General features: G+C 39.1%; 1 protein-coding gene across 2 annotated transcripts in view; it reads right to left on the bottom strand.

Moving 5' to 3' along the window:
- cskl (c-src tyrosine kinase-like) overlaps nt 1-23,029 on the bottom strand; it is a 50,576-nt gene that overhangs the window by 6,371 nt on the left and 21,176 nt on the right. The window contains exons 1-5 of one of the 2 annotated variants that reach the window (XM_082533769.1): nt 15,092-15,110; nt 14,572-14,655; nt 9,719-9,832; nt 8,866-8,978; nt 5,305-5,524 (exon numbers count right to left, since the gene is read on the bottom strand). In XM_082533769.1, coding sequence (XP_082389895.1) covers nt 5,305-5,524; nt 8,866-8,978; nt 9,719-9,832; nt 14,572-14,586 — 462 coding nt within the window. In that variant the 5' untranslated portion in view covers nt 14,587-14,655; nt 15,092-15,110. Of the gene's footprint in view, nt 1-5,304; nt 5,525-8,865; nt 8,979-9,718; nt 9,833-14,571; nt 14,656-15,091; nt 15,111-23,029 lie in introns of those variants that run through there. The other variant, XM_082533768.1, reaches the window with a different exon arrangement.

Here is a 23,029-nt window from a genome sequence, read left to right as displayed (position 1 = left end):
CTTACTGACATCATGCAGACCCATTAGTAGACTTGTTTGTTACTGGAAACTTTGAACATGTTTAATATGATATGAGCATCCACCATTGTAAAACAAAATAAGAAAAAGCATAAGGTGTAGTCTCTTTAAGCTACTTCAGATGTGGACAGATCAAGGGACAACAATACGGAGGGCAAGTCACTTATAAAATTACATCCCCTGCAGCTTTGGCTACTATATAAAATGCTTAAATAATCACTACACTACAGAAAAGTAACTATCAACAGAAGTCAGTTAAAAAACAAACAAACAAAAAACACAAAGGAATAAAAATCTACACTTTAAAGTCAGACACACTGTGATGAAAAGATCACACTTGGGAAATGTTTAAACCTCTGCTGGACACTGTCAGTATTAGTGTAAAGGTGAGGTTCCTGGGGAGCATTTACTGTGGGAACAAGGAGGAGGGTGAGAGGGCTGGTGCATTTGCACCAAGCTGACAATACAGGGATGACTCGTCTACCTACAGAGAGCTCTGCTGTCAGATGGAGGCAGCGTGCAAAGTATGTGGTACAACCGGTCTTTGGGCCACTCTGGCATGTACTGTTGTTGGTCTGTCTGCCAGCCACGGAGAAGAGTGAGGTTATAACATATAAACAGCTGAAGTGACAATGACAGTGACAAGTGTCCACTGCAGCTGCTGTCTCTACTTTTTATACTGTATTTCTGATCTTTTAAGATTTTTTTCCACAATCCTCTCATTCAAGATGAACTCTTCTGTCACTCCCTTCCCTATTCTGGCCCACTTGTCAACCAATCGCCTTTCAGCAGACGCATACATCATCTGCTTCCAGCGATGTGCAGATAGGTTTTGGAAGACTGCATGGCAGCAGACCTGACATGGGTGAAAACGCCTCTCTGCTGTCTGTCCAAATGGAAACGTGTATGCAGACACATTTGTGGGACCATATTACACTTTACAGTTCATCCTTATAAAGACAACAAAATAATCTAATCCCAGTCCATATCTGCTTATCAATTTAGGATAGTATTACAAAGGCAAGGACCCTGTTTGTCACGGCAAGTAAAGAAATAAAGACCATCTGCGTTGAATTGCAAAGGCAAAAAAAAAAAATCATGTGAAAAGAAATCAGTGCCTCCTTAAGTGATAGCAGAAGTTACATAAATCATGAAACCTCTTTGTGACCACTGTTACACAACTGTGGACTGATGTGATGACTATAGACTGTAAGATATGATTATAACCACCAGGGGGCAGCATGGTGAAGGAAGGCTGAAGACAAATTAACTGCACATGTAAAATAGCCACAGTTATACACAAATGATGCATTTAGATTATGTATAGCATTTATCAGGTCATTATTTATCATTTCTGAAGCGTTGCCTATATGATCTTGAAAAAGACAGCCCTGAACGGACCTTAATTAGCATTGCTTATGTAACAAATAATCACTGAAATGCAATCTTAGAATGCATGACAATGTGTTTTTAGAGCACAAGTGGCTAAATCACAATCTTCCCATGTGTAATTAGCAGAGAAAGGTGTGATCACAGAGTTGAAACAGCCAGTGAGCACCCTAACAGACAATACTTTGACTGTGCAATTACACCCCTAAAAATACCATATGGAGCGAGCTTTGCTTTTGTTTTTGTTTTGTTTTGTTATTTTTAAAAACCACGTGCATCAGAGGATGCGCTGACTGAAGACAGAGGTCTGCCAGCATTTGATGTGTAGGTCTATATGAAGAATAACAGAGCAGAGGAACACCGAGCGAGCCGGAAAAACACACAAGAATGTAAGGAATTCTATCATGCGCAATTATAGAGAAAGAAGAGACAAGGGAATGCAGACAGGCTACAGAATAAAGATGTAAAGAGATACCGAAAGAAAGAAACATAGCAGGGTAAAGCAGGGAGACGGAGACAGTGGAGGGCGAAAGGAAGATACGGAGATGAGAGGAGGAGGAGGACAGAAAGCAATATGCCAGGTATCCACCAGGGAACACAAAGACAGAAAGAAAGGAGGAGGGAGGGAGGTGGAGAAAGGAAGTAGAGGCTGAACTGAGCCCGGAGGGTGAGTGTGTGTTGGAGAGTGTGTGTGAGAGAGAGAGATTGTGGGTGGCTGATAACAAGAATGCGCTGGGGATGTAGATGGTCTCGTTGCCAGCTGGCACATTCCTGCCTGTCCACTTCCAACGCCCCACAAGGCAAAAAAGATGAGGCCCAATTAAAAGTGTGATAGCCGCCAATCCAGCTCTTCTCTTTATCTAAGAGGATGAAAGGCCTTTATCTCGCTCCCTCTCCGTTTCTATCATCATGTCTCCCCATCTTCCCCTTTCCACACTCCGTCCTTCCTCTGAACCAGCTTACAGAGAGCAGTCAGGGAGTGAGAGGATCAGACAGCTTTTTGAAGGATACGTACTTGAGTCAGAGTTTTGGGAGAAGTCCACAGAGATATTCAGCATGTGTGTCCTTTACAGAGTTATGTAATCAAACTGCTGCATCATTTATCACCATATAACTACCACAACTTATTTCTATTAGCTGTCGTGCCATGCAGTTTAGAAGATGGATTCCAATTGTTTACTCCTAATAAAAAAACAAAACAACTTTTTTGTTGATTCAAACAGGTTTACATTTTCCTTTTTACCAAACAAATAAAAAATAATCAATAACCAAAGACTGCAGGTGTAATGTAAGATAATCAGCTTTTAATGCAACTGACTGACTGTCACAAATGCTAGGGGAATGTGATGGGATCATTGGGTGACCTAGGGCTGCTCAATTAATCGAATTTTAATCACGATTACGATCTGGGCTTTCAACGATCATTAAAAATGACTGAGCCGATTATTAGCCCCTCCCTCGTGCTTTACTCTCACGCTGCTCCGTGTGGCAAATCCAGCGCACCTCTCTGCATTTCGAACATGCGTCACAACAATTAAGAGCAGCGGTCCCCAACCCCTGGGCCTTGGTCCGTGAGTCGTTTGGTACCGGGCCGTGAGAGTTGAGGCTCAGGTGTGAAATGTATGGTTTCAGGGTTTTTATCGGTTTTCAGCGTTATTTTGTTATCGTTTTGATCGTTAACTCGGTTTTCCTTGGTCTTTTCACGTGTGTTATGAATAACTCTTCTTTTTTTCGGTACCGGTACTAGTTTTATTTTGTTGCATTTATCCGCGACACCTTAAAGGCCGGTCCGTGAAAATATTGTCGGGCATAAACCGGTCCGTGGCGCAAAAAAGGTTGGAGACCGCTGATTAAGAGGACCCGAGGGAAGCTCGGAAAGCTAAGCAGAAGTTATTTGGAGAGGAGAGTGACTGCTGTTGGTTGAAAAGAGAGGTAAAAAAAGACTTCAGTGGTGTTGCACACTATTTTATATTATTTTTTAAAGTCATTATTCAATACATTCTTATTGTTAACCCTTTAAAGAGCCGCACGTTCAGTTTTGTCTATCTATTTTTAAATCCCTGTAGAACCTGAACCGCGTAAGCTAGCGCAATAATTTGTTTTGTATATGAAACCGGAGGAGTTGTACTTACATCTTGTGCCATCAGCTTGTCCTCGGTCACGGTTTCCTTCCACATAAAACTTTGCAAAAATTGCATAAAAAGCACTTGCAGGAACAAAAACATAATATTACAGAAACACGCGTTGCCACTTCCCACAGTGAAACAGACGTCAGCACGAACTGTCACATGTCCGCCATTTCCTGCCCTAAACCGGACGTGACGTCATTTTCGCGGAAAATGTAGTTTTTTACTTGTAGGCCTTAAAAGCCTATACTGGTGTTTTTATAAGTCATGTTTGACTTTTCTGAATAGTTGCTGGGATGCTTAGAACTCGAATTACACTGCTGGAAATAGCTTATTTTGATGCACCTGCTGTTTTCTTTGCAAATTTGCATCATAGGATTGTTTTTCGTTTTTCCTGCAGTATATAAAAATTGGTGTATCTCAAAAATAAAACTATGAAGACACTCAAAATAAATTTCCTGTTGTTGTAAACTATTTTTTGCAACTTTTTTGTATTTAAAGTTTTGAGGGATAAACCTCTTAAATTTCTCCAAGTAGAAATATATGTAACAAAAACGATTTTCAATTTATTTTTTTTGTAGTTTATTGCACTTTTATGCAATTAATGTAGTTACTATGGACTTAATGCATACATATTATTAAATTATGGGCTATAACAGTTGTATTGATGTATAGTAACTTGAAATGCTCCCAGAAATGGCACTACAGCATGTATAAAAAAAAATATATATATATATAAGCTCTGGCGGACTTGGTTCTATAGTAGGTCTTAAAGGGTTAAATAAATATCGTCAAATAATCGAGATCTCAATTTCAGTGAAAATAATTGTGATTATCATTTTTGCCATAATCGAGCAGCCCTAGTGTGACCTAATGGACAATGAGATACAATATTTAACTGTAGAAAATACGTGATATAAGAGGCTTTTAGCTCTGTAATAGACTAGAAACAAGTCTCTCGTACAGTGTTAACTGTGTTAAGATCTAAAACACCTTTGATAGACAGACGAAGCATATCTGAGAGGATAAACAGTTGGCCTGAAACAAACAGAAATATAAATTCTCATAGGAATTATATAACAACCTTTTAAGGGGAAAACAAAAAAACCCAAAACAAAACAAGTAGGTTTGTTTTCCTGCTGCTCTTCAGTTTTACTGAAGAAACTCTGCTTGTTTCGGCTGCTCCCTTATTCACAAGGGGTCACCACAGCAGATGTAGCACATGTTTGATTTGGCAGATTTTTTCCACCAGATGACCTTCCTAACGCAACCCTCCCACAGGAGGAGATTTAGTTCCTCTCCTGGTCTCAAACTGGGATCTTTCATGTGTCAGGCACATGTGTTAGTTGCTAAACTATGGCGCCACCCTTTCTGAAGAAAACCTAAGATGGAATAAACTTTGTAAAATCCCCAACTTTTTTACTGTAACAGTTATTTTAAGGATCGATACTACTTAATTTGAGCTACCTAAATAAAATGTAGCCTAACTCTCTGTGACCTTCAGGATAGAGGAAGTATGCACTGGAACATTAAAACAAGGTGACATTTAAAGTTTCATTTTCTTACAAATCGCTCTCTTTGACGTTCAGTTAAATGCCTCAAGTCTTTCGGCTCTTAAAAACAAAAACCAGCTGGAAATGATGATGATGATTATGAGAAGGCATTCATCGTTTTTTTACTGCCAAACTGAATGCCAGTAGTACTATTAAAGGTGTTCTGTCAACAAAATTAGACTACAAATAACAGCTATATGCTCTCCATCCTTCCTCACCTCCACCAGCTGCATGAGGTTCTCAAAATACTCTTCCTCGTCGATGGTGAGTTTGCCGTTGTGGTAGATGATGCGGTAGTGCTCCACCTTGCCATCACAGCTGACACACAGGGTGTAATCTCCAGGATAGTTGGTGCTTTCCCTCACCAGGAATAAACCCGTCTCTGGAGGGTAGAGGAGCCGCTCGGCCTGCTCCCGAGTTATCTTCCCATGAAACCAGCTGGAGAGAGTGAAGAGAGGGGTGGGAATGAAGGACGTGAGGAGACAAAGAGGGAAGAGGGAGAGAGAGTATGAGGACACACAGGATTGACTGGAAGTGTTTTATGGCCGCACACAGAGTGTTTATGTAACAATGACGTTGTTTGATCTATGTACAGAAACTCAACTTGTGCCGTTTTTTAAGAATATATCTCCAAAAAGAGAGAGAGAAGAAAACAACTAAATTTCAACCATACAGAGGTACCAAATTCCATGTATCATGGCCCACAGCATTCCTCTGAAATGAGAAGTGAAAAACAAGAGGGGGGCAGTAATGGGAAGCCGACAGCAGCACTTCCACCCTGTTCAGCTTGAATGGTGAAGGGGCGAGGCTGTCTGATCTTGGGGAGACAGTGAAAAAGTACCTGAACCCAAACAACAGGAAACATGGTGCTAAAACGCACGCACGCATGCATGCGCACACACACATACACAAAGCCTGGGGCAGAGTCGGAAACTGACATACAGGCACTGCAATAACAGGAAAATGCAAAAGCTGCTCAGACAAGGCGGGGAGCAGGATAAAACCAAGTCACCCATTCCCGACTGCGGTCAGAGAGACCAAGAGACGGATTGAACTTTCACCACCCGCTGTAGCGAAAAGGAGGGAGATCAAAAACCAACTCCACCTCCTGTTAAGTTAAAAAGCCGATCACAATTCTGTTGGTTGTGGCAACAAAGAAACGCTTGGTTCCTGATTTAGAAGCTAACTGTTACACAACGAGCATCAACCTCGCCATATGGCTTGATAGGAGGCATCTATATGCTACTGAAGGACGGATTAGACAGCAAGATCACACACTTTGATCTACTCAACCACCATCTTTACAATCATCTGTTACAAAAACAGAATTTTTTCACACTGCTGTTGCTTTTCAATGATAATGCATCCTCCGTCGAGTTTAAATGGTAAATGTTTTTTAATCTTTGTTAGATACATTTCAGTTTCCTACAACAAAAGCTAACACCCTATTTCAGTATTCTGAATTTCCTTCCATTCATGGCTATTGATCTGTGGTATTAAGCATAAACACAGGGGGGTATCCCATGTACCCTGCTGATTTCTGCCACTATTTGTATGAAAGGTCACATTAGCCACCAAGAATTGCAAAGGACAAAGTCTCCTTATCGGCACTGGCTGGTCAATGGGTGGTAATTAACAACTATGAATGATTTAGCCCACTTTCCTGTGGCTGCCTCTGTCACGCCCTCCTCCTCTTCAATCACTCCACTTGGTCTCCTCAGACAGCAGAGGCCCTTGTGGTAAAGCTGCTTAACATGGCTCGAGTTGATTAGATCAGAATAGGGAGCTTCTCCGATGGAGAGAAGCTCTTTAACTCCCAATAATCCGAGAGCAGGCGCCAAGAGTGGATGGCCCCAGTAACACAAAGCCCAGTGGTAGACACACACTTGCTGCTTTGTCTCCAGAAATTAACCGCAGTTTTCAGAAATGACATCATATTGAAATAAAAGTGAACAACATGTTCAGCACAACTTGGAAGGAATGAGTAGGACAGCGCAGATGAATACGCCAGCTTTCTTTAGGGTGGTTTGGTTACATGGGTCAGATATCTGCCACATGAGGGCAGTAGATGGAGCAGAGTCAAGTAAAGGACGCAAGCGCTGTATCTACAGCCGAGTATCAACCGATACGGGTGAAAGTTAAAGCAGAAAACCACAGATGAACCCTTACGTAACCCAGAAGAGAGGGAGAGGTCCTCTCCGAGACATTTGCTGATGATTCATAAAAAAATCCAAAAGTCCCTGCAGGATACAGAGAAACGACTTCTGATGACTTGAGTTAAAACACTGAACTATGCAGTGATCTCAAAGGCAGCAATTAGAGCAGAAGGTCAGGATGTGAAAGCATGCTGAATATTTGGGAGTCAAAGAGCAGTGAGTTAGTTTCATAGCACCCTCTTCTTCTTTCCTCCTTTCTTTTAGAAAAGCAACTCTGAGAAGGACATTTGGTTATGGCTGAAAACAAGTTTCATTAAATTCATTCTGAGCTACAGATTAATTACAGCTGTTCCCCACGTTAGCCTTTAATAATCAGTGTTGTTGTGTGCACACAAATCCCTTGTAGCTGCACAAGGCTCATTTTAAGTTACTGCACCACCGGGCCTCCTAATATCACACACAAAACATGCCTGAGCTGAATGACACAGTAACCAAATTTAAAATGGTGTGAACAGACGGTATGAGGTGGCAAATAGAGAGGTCAACGCTTTCAGCAGCAGTTGATGAAGGGAGACAAAGAGGGTCAAAAGTCTATATAAATGTTTCCTGCCAACATTTTAAGAACATATCATTAAGAATAGTTTGAGCTACACATGCAATGCTGACAAGACTGCATTTCACTTTCTATCCGCAGCTGACACCTTTATTGTGTTAATGATTTCCTTCTAGGAGCACGAGAAGAGTTCATTGTTGCTGCACGAGGTTTGAAAGGTACAAGGAAATAAATGAGCAGCTTATGTATATAACTCCTTACTGTCAAAGAAAATTAGATACTTCCAATACTGGAAACACTGAGAAACTGAAATACAATCTGTACTTTATCTTTGACTTAATTAACTTAACTATGCCCATTACAAAAAACCACAACTTTGAGGTCCAACTTACCATTCTCTTCTTGCAATTCATGTACTTCCTACTGAAATTAAGAACTTTCTTCTGCTTTGCAAAGTTTTAAGACTTGTTTATTACCATCTCAAGAGTAAACACAAATGGTCTGACAGCTCTCACAGCTTTCAACATCTTATAGCTCATAGCTCGGTTGCAGCAGCTCGGCTTTCCTGTCTCCTTTCATTTGAATATGCCTCTCGTTATGTTTTCCTCGTTTTGAATAGCTGCATTTTCAAAGAGCCCGAAATGTCACTCAAATCTAGTGCACAGCTGGCTGTAGCCTCTATGGGTGTCTGACACAGACAACAGAAGACAGGGAATTTTCATCTTTTGAAGTCAAGACTAATTTCTCCCTCTCACAGCAGGAGACAAAAGTGAATCGGGCTATAACAACTTGTTCATACATAAAGATGTCTGAGATACAAGACACAGACCATTAGTATTTTGATTATAACTGTATTCTGTCGCAATCCTGGAGAACTTTGGTAGTTTCCTAAAATGTTATTTCAGAATGAAACAGTTCTGCAATCCTACAAAAAAAAAAAAAAAAAAAAAAAAATTTTATCCTCTTACATTGCATTAAAAAAATGTTTGTATGGTCTTAAAAATAAATGCAAAACACCACAAACACACAGACATGACAGTTTAACTGGGATTATCCATTCTAGTACTCACGGCATAAGACTGAGTTTCCCTCCTGACTTGACGCCTTCCCTTTTCTGGACATAGTTAGCTGGGATGGTGCCCTCTCTGCCCACCTGGTTCCTTGCTCTGTACCAGTTTGGATCCTGAAACAGTCGAACACACCACAACACAGCTGAAATACCATAACTAAGGCGGGGTACCATTTTTATACCAAGTCATTTTGTGGGTAAGGAACACTTCTGTACCTTAGAGATAACACAACACAGAAAGACACAGTAGAGAATAAAAGCCAAAATCCACTTCAGCCCCATCAGATATTTGTGGGCACAAGCTGTTGCATCAACAGAAACCAGCGAGTGCCTCTAGCTAAAAGGAAACCCACCAACTGAAGCAATAAAGCTGTTTGATAGGATTAAGTTCATTGCACCTTTTTAAAAGCTGATACACTTTTTTTTTTAAATGTAGCTCTTTATTTGTCTTGTCATTTGTCATACAAATGAATAAACTAACTACTTTGTTAGGGACAAAACTTTTGGTTGTCTTGTCTTCTGACTTAAAGTACAAAAAACTAGGATTGTCTCATGAAATACTGCACAAATCCTGTTATAGGTACTGTTGCTGACATTTCAAGAATGAAGACAAATCCATGTCCTTTTACATCTCTGCATACATCTGTATATTGTTTTTAACATACAGAGAACATTTTACAAGTCCAATCATTGGTGAACAATCCAAAAAAAAAAAACAACCCTATTAACTGTGAAAACCCATGAAGAAACAGAAACAGCTTAAACAGTAACTTATTCACTGAATAATAATTGCTAGGATGGCAGCTCTGTGGGTTTAGTTAGAACAACCATATTCAAGGCACTTGTTTTCTTACCCTGGTGACTCCGATGATGGTCAGTACGTCTCCTTTACAGAAGGGTAAGTCCTGTTCATTGGCAGTCTGAAAGTTATACTTGGCTACACACTCTGTGCCAGTCGACCATGGTACCTAGATTATAGAAAACACAGAGGAACCAACATTATCTAGAGGTGTAACTCATAAGGAGCTAAATGAAACAAATTACAGAACACAATAAAAGAGTTTAGAGGTGGAGAGGCAAATGGGGAGGGCGAGAACAAGTCCTAATCACAGTGTTATGAGACTAGGATCCACTTATTAAAACCAAAGCCTGCCAGCATTACAGTCCTTATTCTGAATGTTTCTTTAGAGAGTTTACTCTTCTTCTTATGTTGTTTGTTTTCCCTTTTCAAATCTTTCAGGACCGTGTTAAATCTGTTCAAATCCAATAAGGCCTCAACAAATAAAATCGTAAGTAACACTTTTTGCAGTAGTTTCCTGGTGCAGTACAGGAAGTATGAACATTAACCTAGCAAGTAATTTTCTTCCCCATGTTTAGAGAAACTGGAGCTTTCATGGAAACTTGGGAGTAGGGATGGGTACCGGTGTCCGGTGCCATCATAAACGGTAGTAACCAGACCGAAAAGCAGCACACATTTCGGTGCTTTATTTCGGTGCTTTTTTTTCCTGAGCTGTGATACACTTCTAGCCAATCATTTTACGTTTCCGAGAATAGTAGGCGGGCCCAGGTACGTACGTTCTTTTAGAGCAGAGCTACAGATTAAAAATGTCCAAGCCGAAGCGGTCAAAAGTCTGGCTGTACTTCACAGCAAAATATGCAAACTCAGCAGCCTGCAACAAGTGCTTTAAGCTGATACTGTGATACTGTCAAAGGAGGTAACACCTCAAATCCGATGAAACACCTGGCGATGCATAGCGTTTTTTTTAAAAGCCCAGAAGTGAGACCTCACACGAGCGCATCTACTGCGGGTGGGTTGCCTGTTATGCAACATCCCCCAAAAACACGAAGAGGAGAGTCCTGGCCCCTAGCCCTGCCAGTGTAGCAGAAATGATGACGGATGATGATGGCAGCAGCAGCCGTTCTTTTCTGCGTGAGTAGCTAAATGTTGTTCGTGTGTAATTTACGTTGAGTAGGCTAACCACGTTATTACATTAATGCATGTAAGGTGAACTAGCAAACATCATCATAGCTACATGCAGCTGTCTTCTTGTTTGATGGCAGATACTCCCTTCACCCTGGCCAAAAAGGCTAAAATGACCAAAGAAAAAGTGGAAAACAGTTAAACATGAGAGGTTTTTGGACAAAGTTTGTGTTTTTTCCATTGTTTAAGCACTGCTTCCAGCCAAGAGTGATACCATATATGCCCCATAGCTGCAGAAAAGGCTAACATTGTTATCTTTTTACAAAAAACAGCTGAACATGAGAGGTTTTTGGACCAATTTTGTGTTCTCCATTCTTTAAGCACCGGTTTGAGCACCGTTTGAGCACCGGCACCGTTTCAAAAGTACCGATTTGGCACCGGTATCAGATAAAACCTAAACGATACCCATCCCTACTTGGGAGATTACTGTGCTAAACACTGAGCCACTGTTCAGTCATTAAAAGAGTTTATTAATCTAAAAATTAAACGTTAAATGTTGTGCATGAACAAAAGGTGTGGCATAGATAGTAAGCAATAATTTGTCTGGGCTGAGCTGTGCTCGATATTGCACACTTGAAAGGCAGAGATAATGCACCCCAAGGTAGTTATTTGAATCTTGACAAAAATGTTAAGACTGCAATAACATATCAGATAGAAGCAGTAACTGTATAAAGCAGCAACTTTATTTGTGTAATGGTAGTACCCTCCCCATGAATCACGGGCATAAAACCCTATATAACACCTAAGTGTCTAAAGCCAAAATGTTTTTCTGCTTTGATATCCAAATAAGCATTTTTCTGGATGATCTGCTAAAAGGAAATAAAAGGGACCTATGACACTCATTTCGAGCTCCAAATTTGAATTCTTGGAATCAAAAGTAGCTTTGGATGATCAGTCCATGTTTACATTACACTGGGCCTCACTGCAGCCTTTCATATATAAAAATTATATATGAAAAATGAAAACAGATCTTCTCTAAATACATTTCTCTTTTAGATTGCCAATTGACATCAGCTTGATAAACATGTCTACCATTAAAAAGCATTTAAATGTGTAATTTAAAGGAAATTTCACCATTTAATCGCATAAATTTAACTAGTGTTGAGATGGGAGTTGTTGACCGTTTCAAGCTACTCAAACAAGCATGGAGGACATTTAAATTCAAGAATCTCATTTCAAACTTGATGTTTTTCCATTTTCAGACATTTAGAGTTCAGTTACCACTCCATGGGTTAATTTTGTTTATGCTTGTAAAACAAAAACCGGATGAGGCAGATCTCCTTCCTAGATACCAAACAGTAGGTTTATTAAATCTGCTGACCTCAGCTTATTCCCAGCATAGCCCTGCCAAACCTGTACCTGCTTAGAGATAAAATAACCCTGAGAGAAAAAAATAAATACCTGTGTATGTGTGTACCCAAAACAATGTGCTTTCAGTGAGAATTATTGCCTGTTCACTCCACTGCAGTGACTTTGAACCTCAGCTAAAGCTCTGCCATATAGTTGCACTCACTATCAATCTTGACTTGTCTAAAAGCCACAGCTGCAAGAATCACATATAAATGACAGAAAAGAAAGGAAAACAGAGCATTCAGCTCGCACTGTTAGATCAGCAAAGCGGTATGATCACTATCATGCCTCAATAACGTGAAATGACAAAGCCAGAGAACAAAGCAGCAGGTGTGAGTGAGCGAGTAGAGCCCTTGAACAAGCTGCTTTATTTGCAGTGGAGGCTGTGAATGTGTCTATCGCAGTCAATAGAGCGTTACGAGTTTGATGGCTGCCGTGACACAGAAAAACCCCCAAAAACCATTGCATCTCCCATAGCCTTCATTTCCATGTGGTCACATCAAGAAAAGAACTTTATTAAACTGAGGCTCTGCTAGACCTAATGTGTCATTGGGGGAAATTTCCTTGCGGCTCTTAAGTAATTTAAGACATAGCCTCATGCAACACACAAAACAGCTGGGGAAGAAAACTACGGCTAAATTTAACACCAAGTTGCGTTCATATATTTTTAACAGCAGCATGTTTTCCTTGTGTTGTTTCCTAAGAGGGAAGCGCTCGAGAAGAGGATGTAGATCATCCACCTCGAATTCACCTCTTGGGCGATATACAAGTCAGTTTATTGTATTTGCTTACTCCACCTCTACAGTCTCCACCCCCATCCTTACATTGTCAATCTTTACAGAGGACTTTACATTTATACTTCTGCAAAGCTTTGAATTTTGATGCTTAAATATCTAGAATAATGAAACTATTATTAGCTACAACTTGGACTGATTGAGAAAACATTAAAAAAAGCTAATAAGTGCAAAAAAGCATAATCAGCTAGATTTCATTCATCTGATGCAATTATATTTCACAAGATGGTTACATATTTAAAGCGTTAAGCAAAATGCAATTCTTAATCTTCCTAAATAAAATTCTACTATTTAAATATTGACAAGAAAAAGAGAAGTTAAAAGTAGTTGTCAGTATAACTCAGATACGTGCAATTTGAACTTCCAGCTTTGTGCTAATAGGAAGCTTCAGTTTACGATTAGACAGAATATAGAAGAAGGATCAAACAAAAGTTAAAGTCTTGAAGTTTTAAAAAGTGCTGTGATCACAGCATCAAGAAACCTCTGGCAGATCAAGGAGGAGTATGCTACAGTGTTGTCTTAATCTAGAGAGAGAGATGCTTGTCATCCACATTAAACATTAACAAAACCAGACAACTGTTGCTTGGACATATTAACCTCAAGAGGGCAAACGTAATGCAGCAACTGAAGACGTGAGGAAACTTTTCTATCTTTACAGAAAGGCATTATTAATTTAATGATTTGTAAACAAAACCACGGGAACTTATTTGGAAGAGTTGCACATGTATTTATATCTAAAGTAAGAATAGTGCTGTTGGAAGATCAGATGTCTGTATTGGTGGTATTTCACAATGTTATGCTAGCAGCTTTTCTTTGTGTGGTTACATTAGTTTTTTGACTGAACTGTAACCTGTGGGCCAGCTGCTTGATGTGACAGAAAAGCTCAGACGATTATGATGTGTCATCGTTATGTTCACTTTAAGACTTGTTGGGAAGCCTTTACTGCACTCAGTTACATAATGTGCTCTTGTCAGCGTGATTAATATTATTTCACTTCATCTATCTTGTCAGCTCCACTCCACATGTGATGCACGTGTGAGTGAGCGCAGGTGCACTCAGTGAGAGCAGGGTAAAAAGAAACTATGGCAATCATAAATGACAGTAGTACGCAGTGAAGACTCGCTGCACTGAACTGAGAGTAGAGCAAATAAATGGGGTCAACCATTGTTTCTCATTTTTATTCACCTAAAATTTACTAAAGAAAAATACCAATTCATTAAATTGGATAAAGTTAGGAAAGCAGTTTTAACTGAAACCTGATATGCCCGATACATAAAATAAAAAAAGGTCTCTTCCTCAGGAGTGTACAGTGTATTAATGTAAAACTGGTATTGGGGTGATACCAGCAGATACCCAAAACAAATGTATTAGATTCATAACTGGGAAAAGAGTTAGATCTATAGCTTTTATAGACTTTGTAACCATCCAGAACAACTAAAACATGCTAATGAGAGAATCTTGAGTTTTCATTTCAAACAGATTCTTTGAAATATAGAGAGGAAGAGGATTTTTAATTCTATTACACGTGGACACAAAAAGTGTGCAAGTAAAGGTGGAAAAAAGCAATATGTTCTTCACTTACATGGATCCCAGACATGATGAAGGGAATTTGGCAGCAGGTGTCCTCAGGCAGGTAGCGGTCACTGTTCAGCTAGTACCATGAGAGCTGTAAGACATAAAGATAAAGGCATTAGAAAGACAACAAATGTATTATATAAAAACTGCTGAATGATCACAGTGTATGTCATAACAATAAGAACACAAACAGCCACAAAAGCAAGTCACAAGCATATCTCACTGGCTGGTTAATCAGCCCAAATGAAACAGTTCCAACAACTCTAGCACTGATCTGATCACTCTACAGCTAGCATGGCTGACAGATTAGTGGATGGTGTCTGCTACAAAGTGTTAGTAGAGATTAGGGCGAATGTGATTTAAATTTAAAAAAAAAAAAAAAGGATTAAAATAACGTAAAACGCCAATCTATCCATTCTCTTATAGAGAACAGGACACACTGGACAGGTCATCAATCCATTGCAGGGTTAATATGAACAGACAACCACTCATGCTCACGTCTGACCAACTTAGAAATGCCAATTTACCTAACCCATGGATGCCTTTGGACTGTTGGAGGAAGTCAGAGTATCTGGGGAGAACTCTTGTAAACATGGAGAGGACATGCAAAGTCAACACACAAAGGCTTCGGTTAATTCAAACCCAGAACCCACTGCCGCTTTAAGACAATAACCAAATGCAATCATTGCACAGTAGCAATCATAAGTTTACTTACTGTCTAAAAAAAAGAAAGCATTTTATTAAAGTGCTTAACTGCCACTAGAGCAGGGCGATATGACCAAAAATATTTATCACGATATACATTTGAAAATTTGCGATAACGATATAACTGACAATATAATTGACACTAGACAAAATACTTTACAACTCCTCAACTTTATTAGTGCAAAAAAACCCAAAAAAAAACGATCAAAGTATTTTCACTTAAACGAGCAGGTGTTTTTTATGTGCATTAAAGTTAAATAAAAATTTAACAGTGCAAATGCAAATTCCTTGCTGACAGTTTAACCAAAAGGCATTTCCAGTTGAAACTGGCCGACATATCCTCAGCATAACCATGTATAATATCCACAGAACTTAAAAAGAGGTTATACACGCACAACACGGTAATATTATGTTGAAGCACAGTATGTATCACTCTGCGAGGCTCCTGCCTAATATAGCCGTAATGCTCCGACAATCCATCAAGCTGTGCGGGTTCGTAGTTTAGCAAAGTCGTACTAAAAGATTTGACAGATTTTCGAGTGCCGTGTACCACATAAAATCGTTTCGAGGTCAGTAAACACAACCAGAATTCATACATAAGGCACACGGGATTATAAAGGGCACTGTCGATTTTCAGAAAAATCAAAGGATTGATTTTAAGTGTGCCGTATTTTCCAAAAAACACTGTAATAACGACGGCCCGCTAGCATGCTCTACCAAAAATAGTGCTGGCCAAACCAGTTCCACACCACTGAAGTTGCAGCATTTTTAAAAACCAATTCTGATTCATCCGTTTCATTCAACGATCCGCTTTCGCCCTTCTCATTCTCCGCCATGGTTTTTCCACCATGTGCATATGAAAACAAAGGCACTGTGCATGTGCGTTTTACCCATATCCTATCGCGATATTTCATTTTCTTATCGTTGCCGAACATTATACCGGTATTACCGTGAAAGGTATGATATGGCCCAGCCCTAACTGCCACATTGCATTTTAAAAGATTACTTTTTTAATTTTCTACTGCACAAAGTCTTACACAACACAGCGTTGTTATAATGAAGCAGAAGTAACACTAGGTGCAGGTCTCTCACGGTAGGCTCCATTCAAGCATCTTACTTCCGTCCAGTCCAGAAAACAGCAAGTTGAAACAGGGAGGGTGGAGCGTAAGTAGGAGGAAGTTGCTGACGAACAGTTTCCAGTGGTTCTTATGGAGGCAGGAAAGGGCTGTATTTGGATACCAATGTGAACATGTCTACACTGCTGATCTTTAGACTAATTTTAAATGGTCTAAACCTAACTTTAAAATAAAATCAATTTAAAAGAGGTCAGTACTGGGGGAAAAACAACAACAACAACAAAAAACCCTTCAAATTGGACTGTGACTTGTTCTATGTATTGTAGATGGACTTGATGAAAAACAACCTACAGCTTTCACTTGGATTATATTTCACTGAGCATAAGCAGGCGATTCCCCCAACTTATGAAATAACAGAGCTCTGTGTAATTTTAGATCCATGAATATGATGCATCTCCTTCAAAGAGCCTGGCATTCTCCCTAAGAGCATCTATAGCAAAGCTTCACAGCCCTACCATATCCTGTGTTGAAACAGGAAACAGCCTAATTGCAGACCACTGCAGAGCAGTATGCAAACTGACAGAGCCAAATATATCCAAGGCCAGGCTGCTCCTGTGAACCCAGAGGGTACTTCTTTTCCCTTTACCATTCTTTACATCTAAAGCAACCCTGCTGGAACAGAGCAGCCACACTTGCTAGTCAATGGAAAGGAGACAAGTGAGTGCTATTCTTATCTTGCTCCAGCGCTGAGGAATAGCTGCAAGCTATTCAAGAGCTTCAACATTTCACTGATCACATCACTCTCCATAAGTTCATCAAGTGGTCCTCAATAAGGGCCTCTGTCTTTGTCAATTCAATTTTCTACTGAAAACATTTGAGCAATAACACCAACACTTTGTCCCACAGAGCAGACTATAGATTTCTAACACACATACCTGCATCAACATACATGTTTGATACTGGGAAAGGCAGTCCAGAGAGTGCAATTATACTGTACAGTATTCTTGCTGAGTATCTGTGTAAAAGCCCAAGACTGTGCTCAGTCTGACAATGGCATCCGATTTAAAAACAAGACAAAAACAAAAACATAGGTAAGTGTGCTTGAGTAAGCAGCTACAATTTCTGGCACAGTGTGACGATTTATCAGATGTCAAGACACGGAACATCTTCGATTCCTCTGAAACAGGATTTTTGATTAACATAGTACTACTTTGTGCAAGAAATTCTACCTGGTGCGTGCCCTTGTATCGAGTGGACTGGATAAAAAGCCAATGTGTTCATGTGCTGTGGAACCAGAGAAAGCCAATCCAAAACCAAAAACCAAACACACTTGAAATTTGTGTTAAATTAATTTAGCAAGACAGTATACACAATACATTTATAAATTTAAAGTTTAAGTGAGTTAAACAATTCCCGGTGAATATTACTTTTTTTTTTTTCCTTGCTTTTATTTTTGCTTAAAATGTTTATCCATAACAGACTAGCCTAGGAATGTGAACCTTCAGTTTTCCTTTAGCCTGATGTAAATATGAACCATGATCCTGGCCAGATGAGCAATAAGCACAAACAACAAAATCTTGTAAAGAGAAATGGTTCAAGTGTATGGCTGTTCAAATATCACATCAAAGAGTACATTTTTAATTCAGGCTCACAACCCCCCCAAGTACCACATGTACCACACATGAATGCAAATCACTTCTTTCTCCACGCCCCTCCTCCTAATTGTCTTCTGTTGTGTGACAGGAGCTGAGTGTTATGGCAACACACCAAGTGATGTAACAGTAGGCTTTGATGCAGCGCTGCTTTTCTCTCTGCTGTGCCAGATGCCAGTAATAATGTTATGGTTTTATTTTATGTGTCGTTTGTATTCTAACCTGCATTGTGTGTGCCATCCTGTTCTTTTTAAACCTTTGTGATTCATATCAGCTCCTGCAACCTACTGCACTTTGGTGGATGTAGATTAAAGAAATTAAGTGCTCGCCTCCCATCTACAATATGCCTGTATGATCTTGTTTCACCACATTAATATTTCAGTGCATCGAAGCTCTTAGACAACTTTCTGCATTTTCCATGACCTCAGAGAATACAGCGATGTTAACTCTTGTTTCTGTACTATACACCCCCAACCTGATTCCTGAAGAGCTGTTGCTCAGCGCACCACAGAACACAGATACAAAGAACTATCAAAAACTATGACAGGACTGGGTTTTTATTATATGGTGTCTATACTTCACAAATCAGCTCTGAAAAAAAGACAACTGAGATAGCGGTAACAAAAGATGATTCATACACCCCCACGTCAGCGGACAGGACAGTTACTGCAAAATAATCTATTGCTTCATTTTATTAAAAAGAAAAAAGAGAGAGAAAAAGACCAAAAATGTCAAAACAGAATTAACAAATGTTTCCTTTGAAACAAATGTAACACTGACGTAGGGTCTCTAATTGTGTTATTGGTTCATTTTAACACATTTTTGGTTCATTTGCTTTAAGAAGTTGTAATTTGTTCCAATATAGAAATTTTCCTATTGCATAATTTCATAAGAAGTGAAATGCAAGAGACTGATTCTGACATAAAATAATGTTGGAGTTAAAGTGCATTTTCGAATTCACAGTTCTTAGAATACTGGGAAATTTGTGTCATCTAGATATAAAAGATTAAAATCACTATTTAGTGATTGCAGAGAGCAAAACCTCAGGGTACTTGAACTGATTTAACCACTGACACAAGTTTTCTTTTCTTTTTTTTCTTTTTTTACCCATTTACTGAAAGATATTTCAATTAGAGTTATTTAATGGACATGGACATAATGTGTAGACTCTCAGCTTTCAATTGAGGGTATCCACATTCAAACCCGATGAAGGCTTTAGGAGTTTGAGCTCCTTAACATGTGCCACCATTTTTTTTTTTTAAAGAACCAAAAGTATTTGGACAATTGACTCAAAGGCTATTTTATGGGCAGGTGTGGGTAATTCCTACGTTATGTCATTAATTATCAGTTAAGTTGTATCAGTTGTGATCCAAAGCATACCACATCTGTAAGGCACAGCAGAGGTAATGTGATGGCTTGGGCGTGCATGGCCAGTGGCACTGAAGACACTAGTGTTTAATGATGATATTCTGACATGTTCAGAGACATATTGTCTTATCAAATCAGCTACGTGCGGTCACACTGATTGGGCGGAGTTTTATAATAAAGATGGGCAATGACCCAAAACAACAGCCAAAGCAACCTGGGAGTTTATTAAAGCAAAGAAGTGGAATATTTTTGAATGGCGAAATAGGTCACCCGATTTTAACCCAACCAAGCATGATTTCACTGGTTTAAGAATAAACATCAGAAAGAAAGACCACAAACAAACTGCTGCAGTAAAGACCTGACAGAGCATTAAAAAGGAGGAAACCCAGCATCTGGTGATGTCCATTAGTTCAAGACATCAGGCTGTCATTGCCAGCAAAGAGTTTTCAACCAAGTATTTAAAAAATTAACATTTTATTTTCAGTTATTTTATTTGTCCAATTGTTCTAATTATAGCCCCCTGATGGGATTGTGTTCAAAAATGATTTTGTTTCTCATATTTTTATGCAATCTTTTTGTTCAGCTCACTGAACTAAAGCTAAACGTCTGCACTTCAACTGCATCTGAGTGGTTTTATTTAAAATTTATTTTGATAATGTACAGAATCAAAAATGTTCCTGTCCAAATGTATATAAACTGTATAGCTATGATCTTTGGCTAAAGAGTGGATATAAAAAACTGGGCACAAATGAGATTCCTCTGAGAGGTGTCTTGGCTTGGTTTTAGAAATATAGTGAGCAGTTCACTCATTCAGAAGGGGCTCTGAGTAGAACTGCTATTAGACAACATCTAAAGTAGCCAACTGACAATGTTGAAGCATCTGACAACAATGTCTCCTGAAGACCTCCTAGGTGGGGTGTTTTGAGCATTTCCTACTGGACATCCCATAGCAGACCCAGGATACATTGGAGTGATTGTGTGTATTGCCTATCCTGTACTGGGAATTCAATAGAGTCTCTTGGATGAGCTGGCCAGGCAAAAGTATGTATGCAAGCACAATTAGATGGCATTTAGTTAAGATACAGAGTCTGTGTTACTGTTCATTATTTAATAAACAAAAATATATTTTATGCTTGAACAATTGATATCCAACTTGAAAAACAAATATAGTCCTGGTCATTTTCTTTTTGGGGAAGACCAAAACCTCTTTGGGCAGTGCCAACATGGAAGCTACAAGAGCATATTTTTGCTTTGGTCGCAAGCTAAAATCTTGTCCATTAAGCTTTAGGGGTGGGGGAAAAAAATCGATACTGTGTAGTATCGTGATATTTTGTTTGCTAATAATGTATCGATACAAGGACAGCAGAAATCGATATTTTGTTACAAAAAAAGTTTTTGTGGACTGGAACTCTGACTTCAGAGCATGTTGATCAGCTCCTTTTTCTGAGCAAGAATCCTGACATTCCTTCACTGTCCAAATGTGTTTAACTTGTTTTTTGGCAGCAATAAACATGACAGTTTACTTATTTTAATTTAAAACATGTTTTATTTTAATTAAGTTTAAAACTTTTTTATTTAATGTAAAATTATATTTTGTTTTAATTTACTTTCAAATTCTTCAGTTGCTGAATGGGCTGCATAGTTTTCATAAATTGCATAGTTCAGAATAGCTATAATTGTACCAGATGGTTGCATTCAGTTAAGTTGGACTAGACTGTAATACAAACCGTTCAGTTTGTCAACAATAAAACTGAAATGAGAGAAAGACTGAGTGTGAGACTTTGTTATTAGATAAAATGAATATTGATAAAGTTTACCTTTATGTACAGAATCTGAATATCGCAAAATATTTTAAAAAATTGCAATAATATCGTATTGTGCGTTAAGTATTGTGATAATATCGTATCGTGGGATGTATGGTGATTCCCACCTCTATTAAGCTTATGGTTCTAGTCCAGCTCTTATTATTTGACTCAGTCCAAGAAATGCAGCACTGGTTTACTAGACACCTATCATTTGCCTGCAACTATGAGAATGTTCAACTGATTGCTGCCATGTCAGTTTTCCTGGATAAATAAGAGCTTAAACAGAAATCACCAGAGAAGGCTGGTGTTTAACTGAGATTGCTGTTGTTGATTTCTAAAATTACTGTGACAAAGCCTTGGGTTATGCAAGCTCAAGTCCACAGCAGGCCCAAGGCCATCCACAGATTACAATCTAACAGTAATGCTTCTACAGGAACTTATTAAAGTCTTTTTTTTCCCTTCTTTTTTTTTTTGACTTGGGGGTGGCAACTTAGCTTGACCTAGATTTCTGTCTGTTAAACAGCCAATAACTATCCTGAGGGAAATTTTATTTACTTAGACAGCATTATGCCACAGCTCCCATCACACTCAACAAAGAAGAGCATTATACATAAAACTTGTAAACAACATTCCCAAAGAATTCCAAGACTGGTTAGTCAGGTAATGCTATTCAATCTGGTGCCAAGAAAGCTCCATTCACAACACAAAGTGTTTTCAGTGCATTGCATGTTTTAAATTCCAGCTGTGTGTTGGTTCTTGGGAACTGCTAGTTTTCGACGCTGCGCAAACTCTGCGCAAACTCTGCGTCTTTTGGCAGGACTCCAAGCAAAATCTATATTTTGCAAAAACAGCTTTTTACTTAGTAGTCTTACTAAAAGGGGGCAATTAATCAAATAAATTATTCATCATTTATGACTTCTTGAAAGACCCCATCTTACTCACATGAATATATGTTGGGTAAATTAACTGCAGACACTGTCAGTTTGTTTCGAACTTCAAAAAATTAAAAGCTTATAGAACTACCAAAAAACTAGTTGCTGTCAGTGAGTGTGTGCTTTTGATCTATGTTTATGTTCACCCACACACTGATGCAGCTGGCATGCTTGGACCTACCAAGCATCTAGTGACATTAACTAATAAAACTCATCTATGGGGGCAATTAAGAACAGAACAGAAATGAGGTGCAGACAAGGAAGAGCTGGTGCACACAAAAAAAAAATGTTGTGGGTCTTTTGGTTTCCGTAAAAAAGACTGAACAAATCTACGTGTAAACTGCAACGTGTAACTGCAGCAGCTAATACTGTGTGAATTTGAATTATTCACTGAAGCAGTAGTAGTAAATAAACACTGCAAATGTGAACATACATTAGGTATTGTTCATTCTTGTCAAAGTCAGGACACGGTGGCATTTGCCCACCTGGAGCATTTGGACATGTCCCAGTGCCATGAGTGCCGTTTTGGCCTGCTGTAACCAGCCAACTTGTAATAATATTAATAACTAGTAAGCTACTGCTAAACCAACAAACAGGGTTGAACTACAAAATTAGCAGTCTGGTGGTTTGTGGCGTGGAACAGAGTTGTGGCCTGCTCATGCGTCAGACTATTTTGGGTTCTCTGACTGTTTTGAAGAAAAGCCACAGCGTTATAAGCCAACTTGGGTTGCAGGTTCAAAATTATTTCTAGTTGTGCACAGATGTGTATGATCAACAAATTAAGAAGACAAAGGCAGGCCATTACACACTACCCCAAAACCCTGTTACGCTTCCATTTACAACCAAAAACATATAATGCTGAACTAAATTAGACTACATGTTAAGTGAGTTGATGATAAACTACTGACAGACAGACAGACAGACAGA

Source organism: Aulonocara stuartgranti (genome assembly GCF_965226115.1).
Source record: "Aulonocara stuartgranti genome assembly, chromosome: 1".
NCBI classification, from domain to species: Eukaryota; Metazoa; Chordata; class Actinopteri; order Cichliformes; family Cichlidae; genus Aulonocara; species Aulonocara stuartgranti.
The sequence above is the reverse complement of the archived record's forward strand: the minus strand, read 5'-3'. Positions and strand labels throughout refer to the sequence as shown.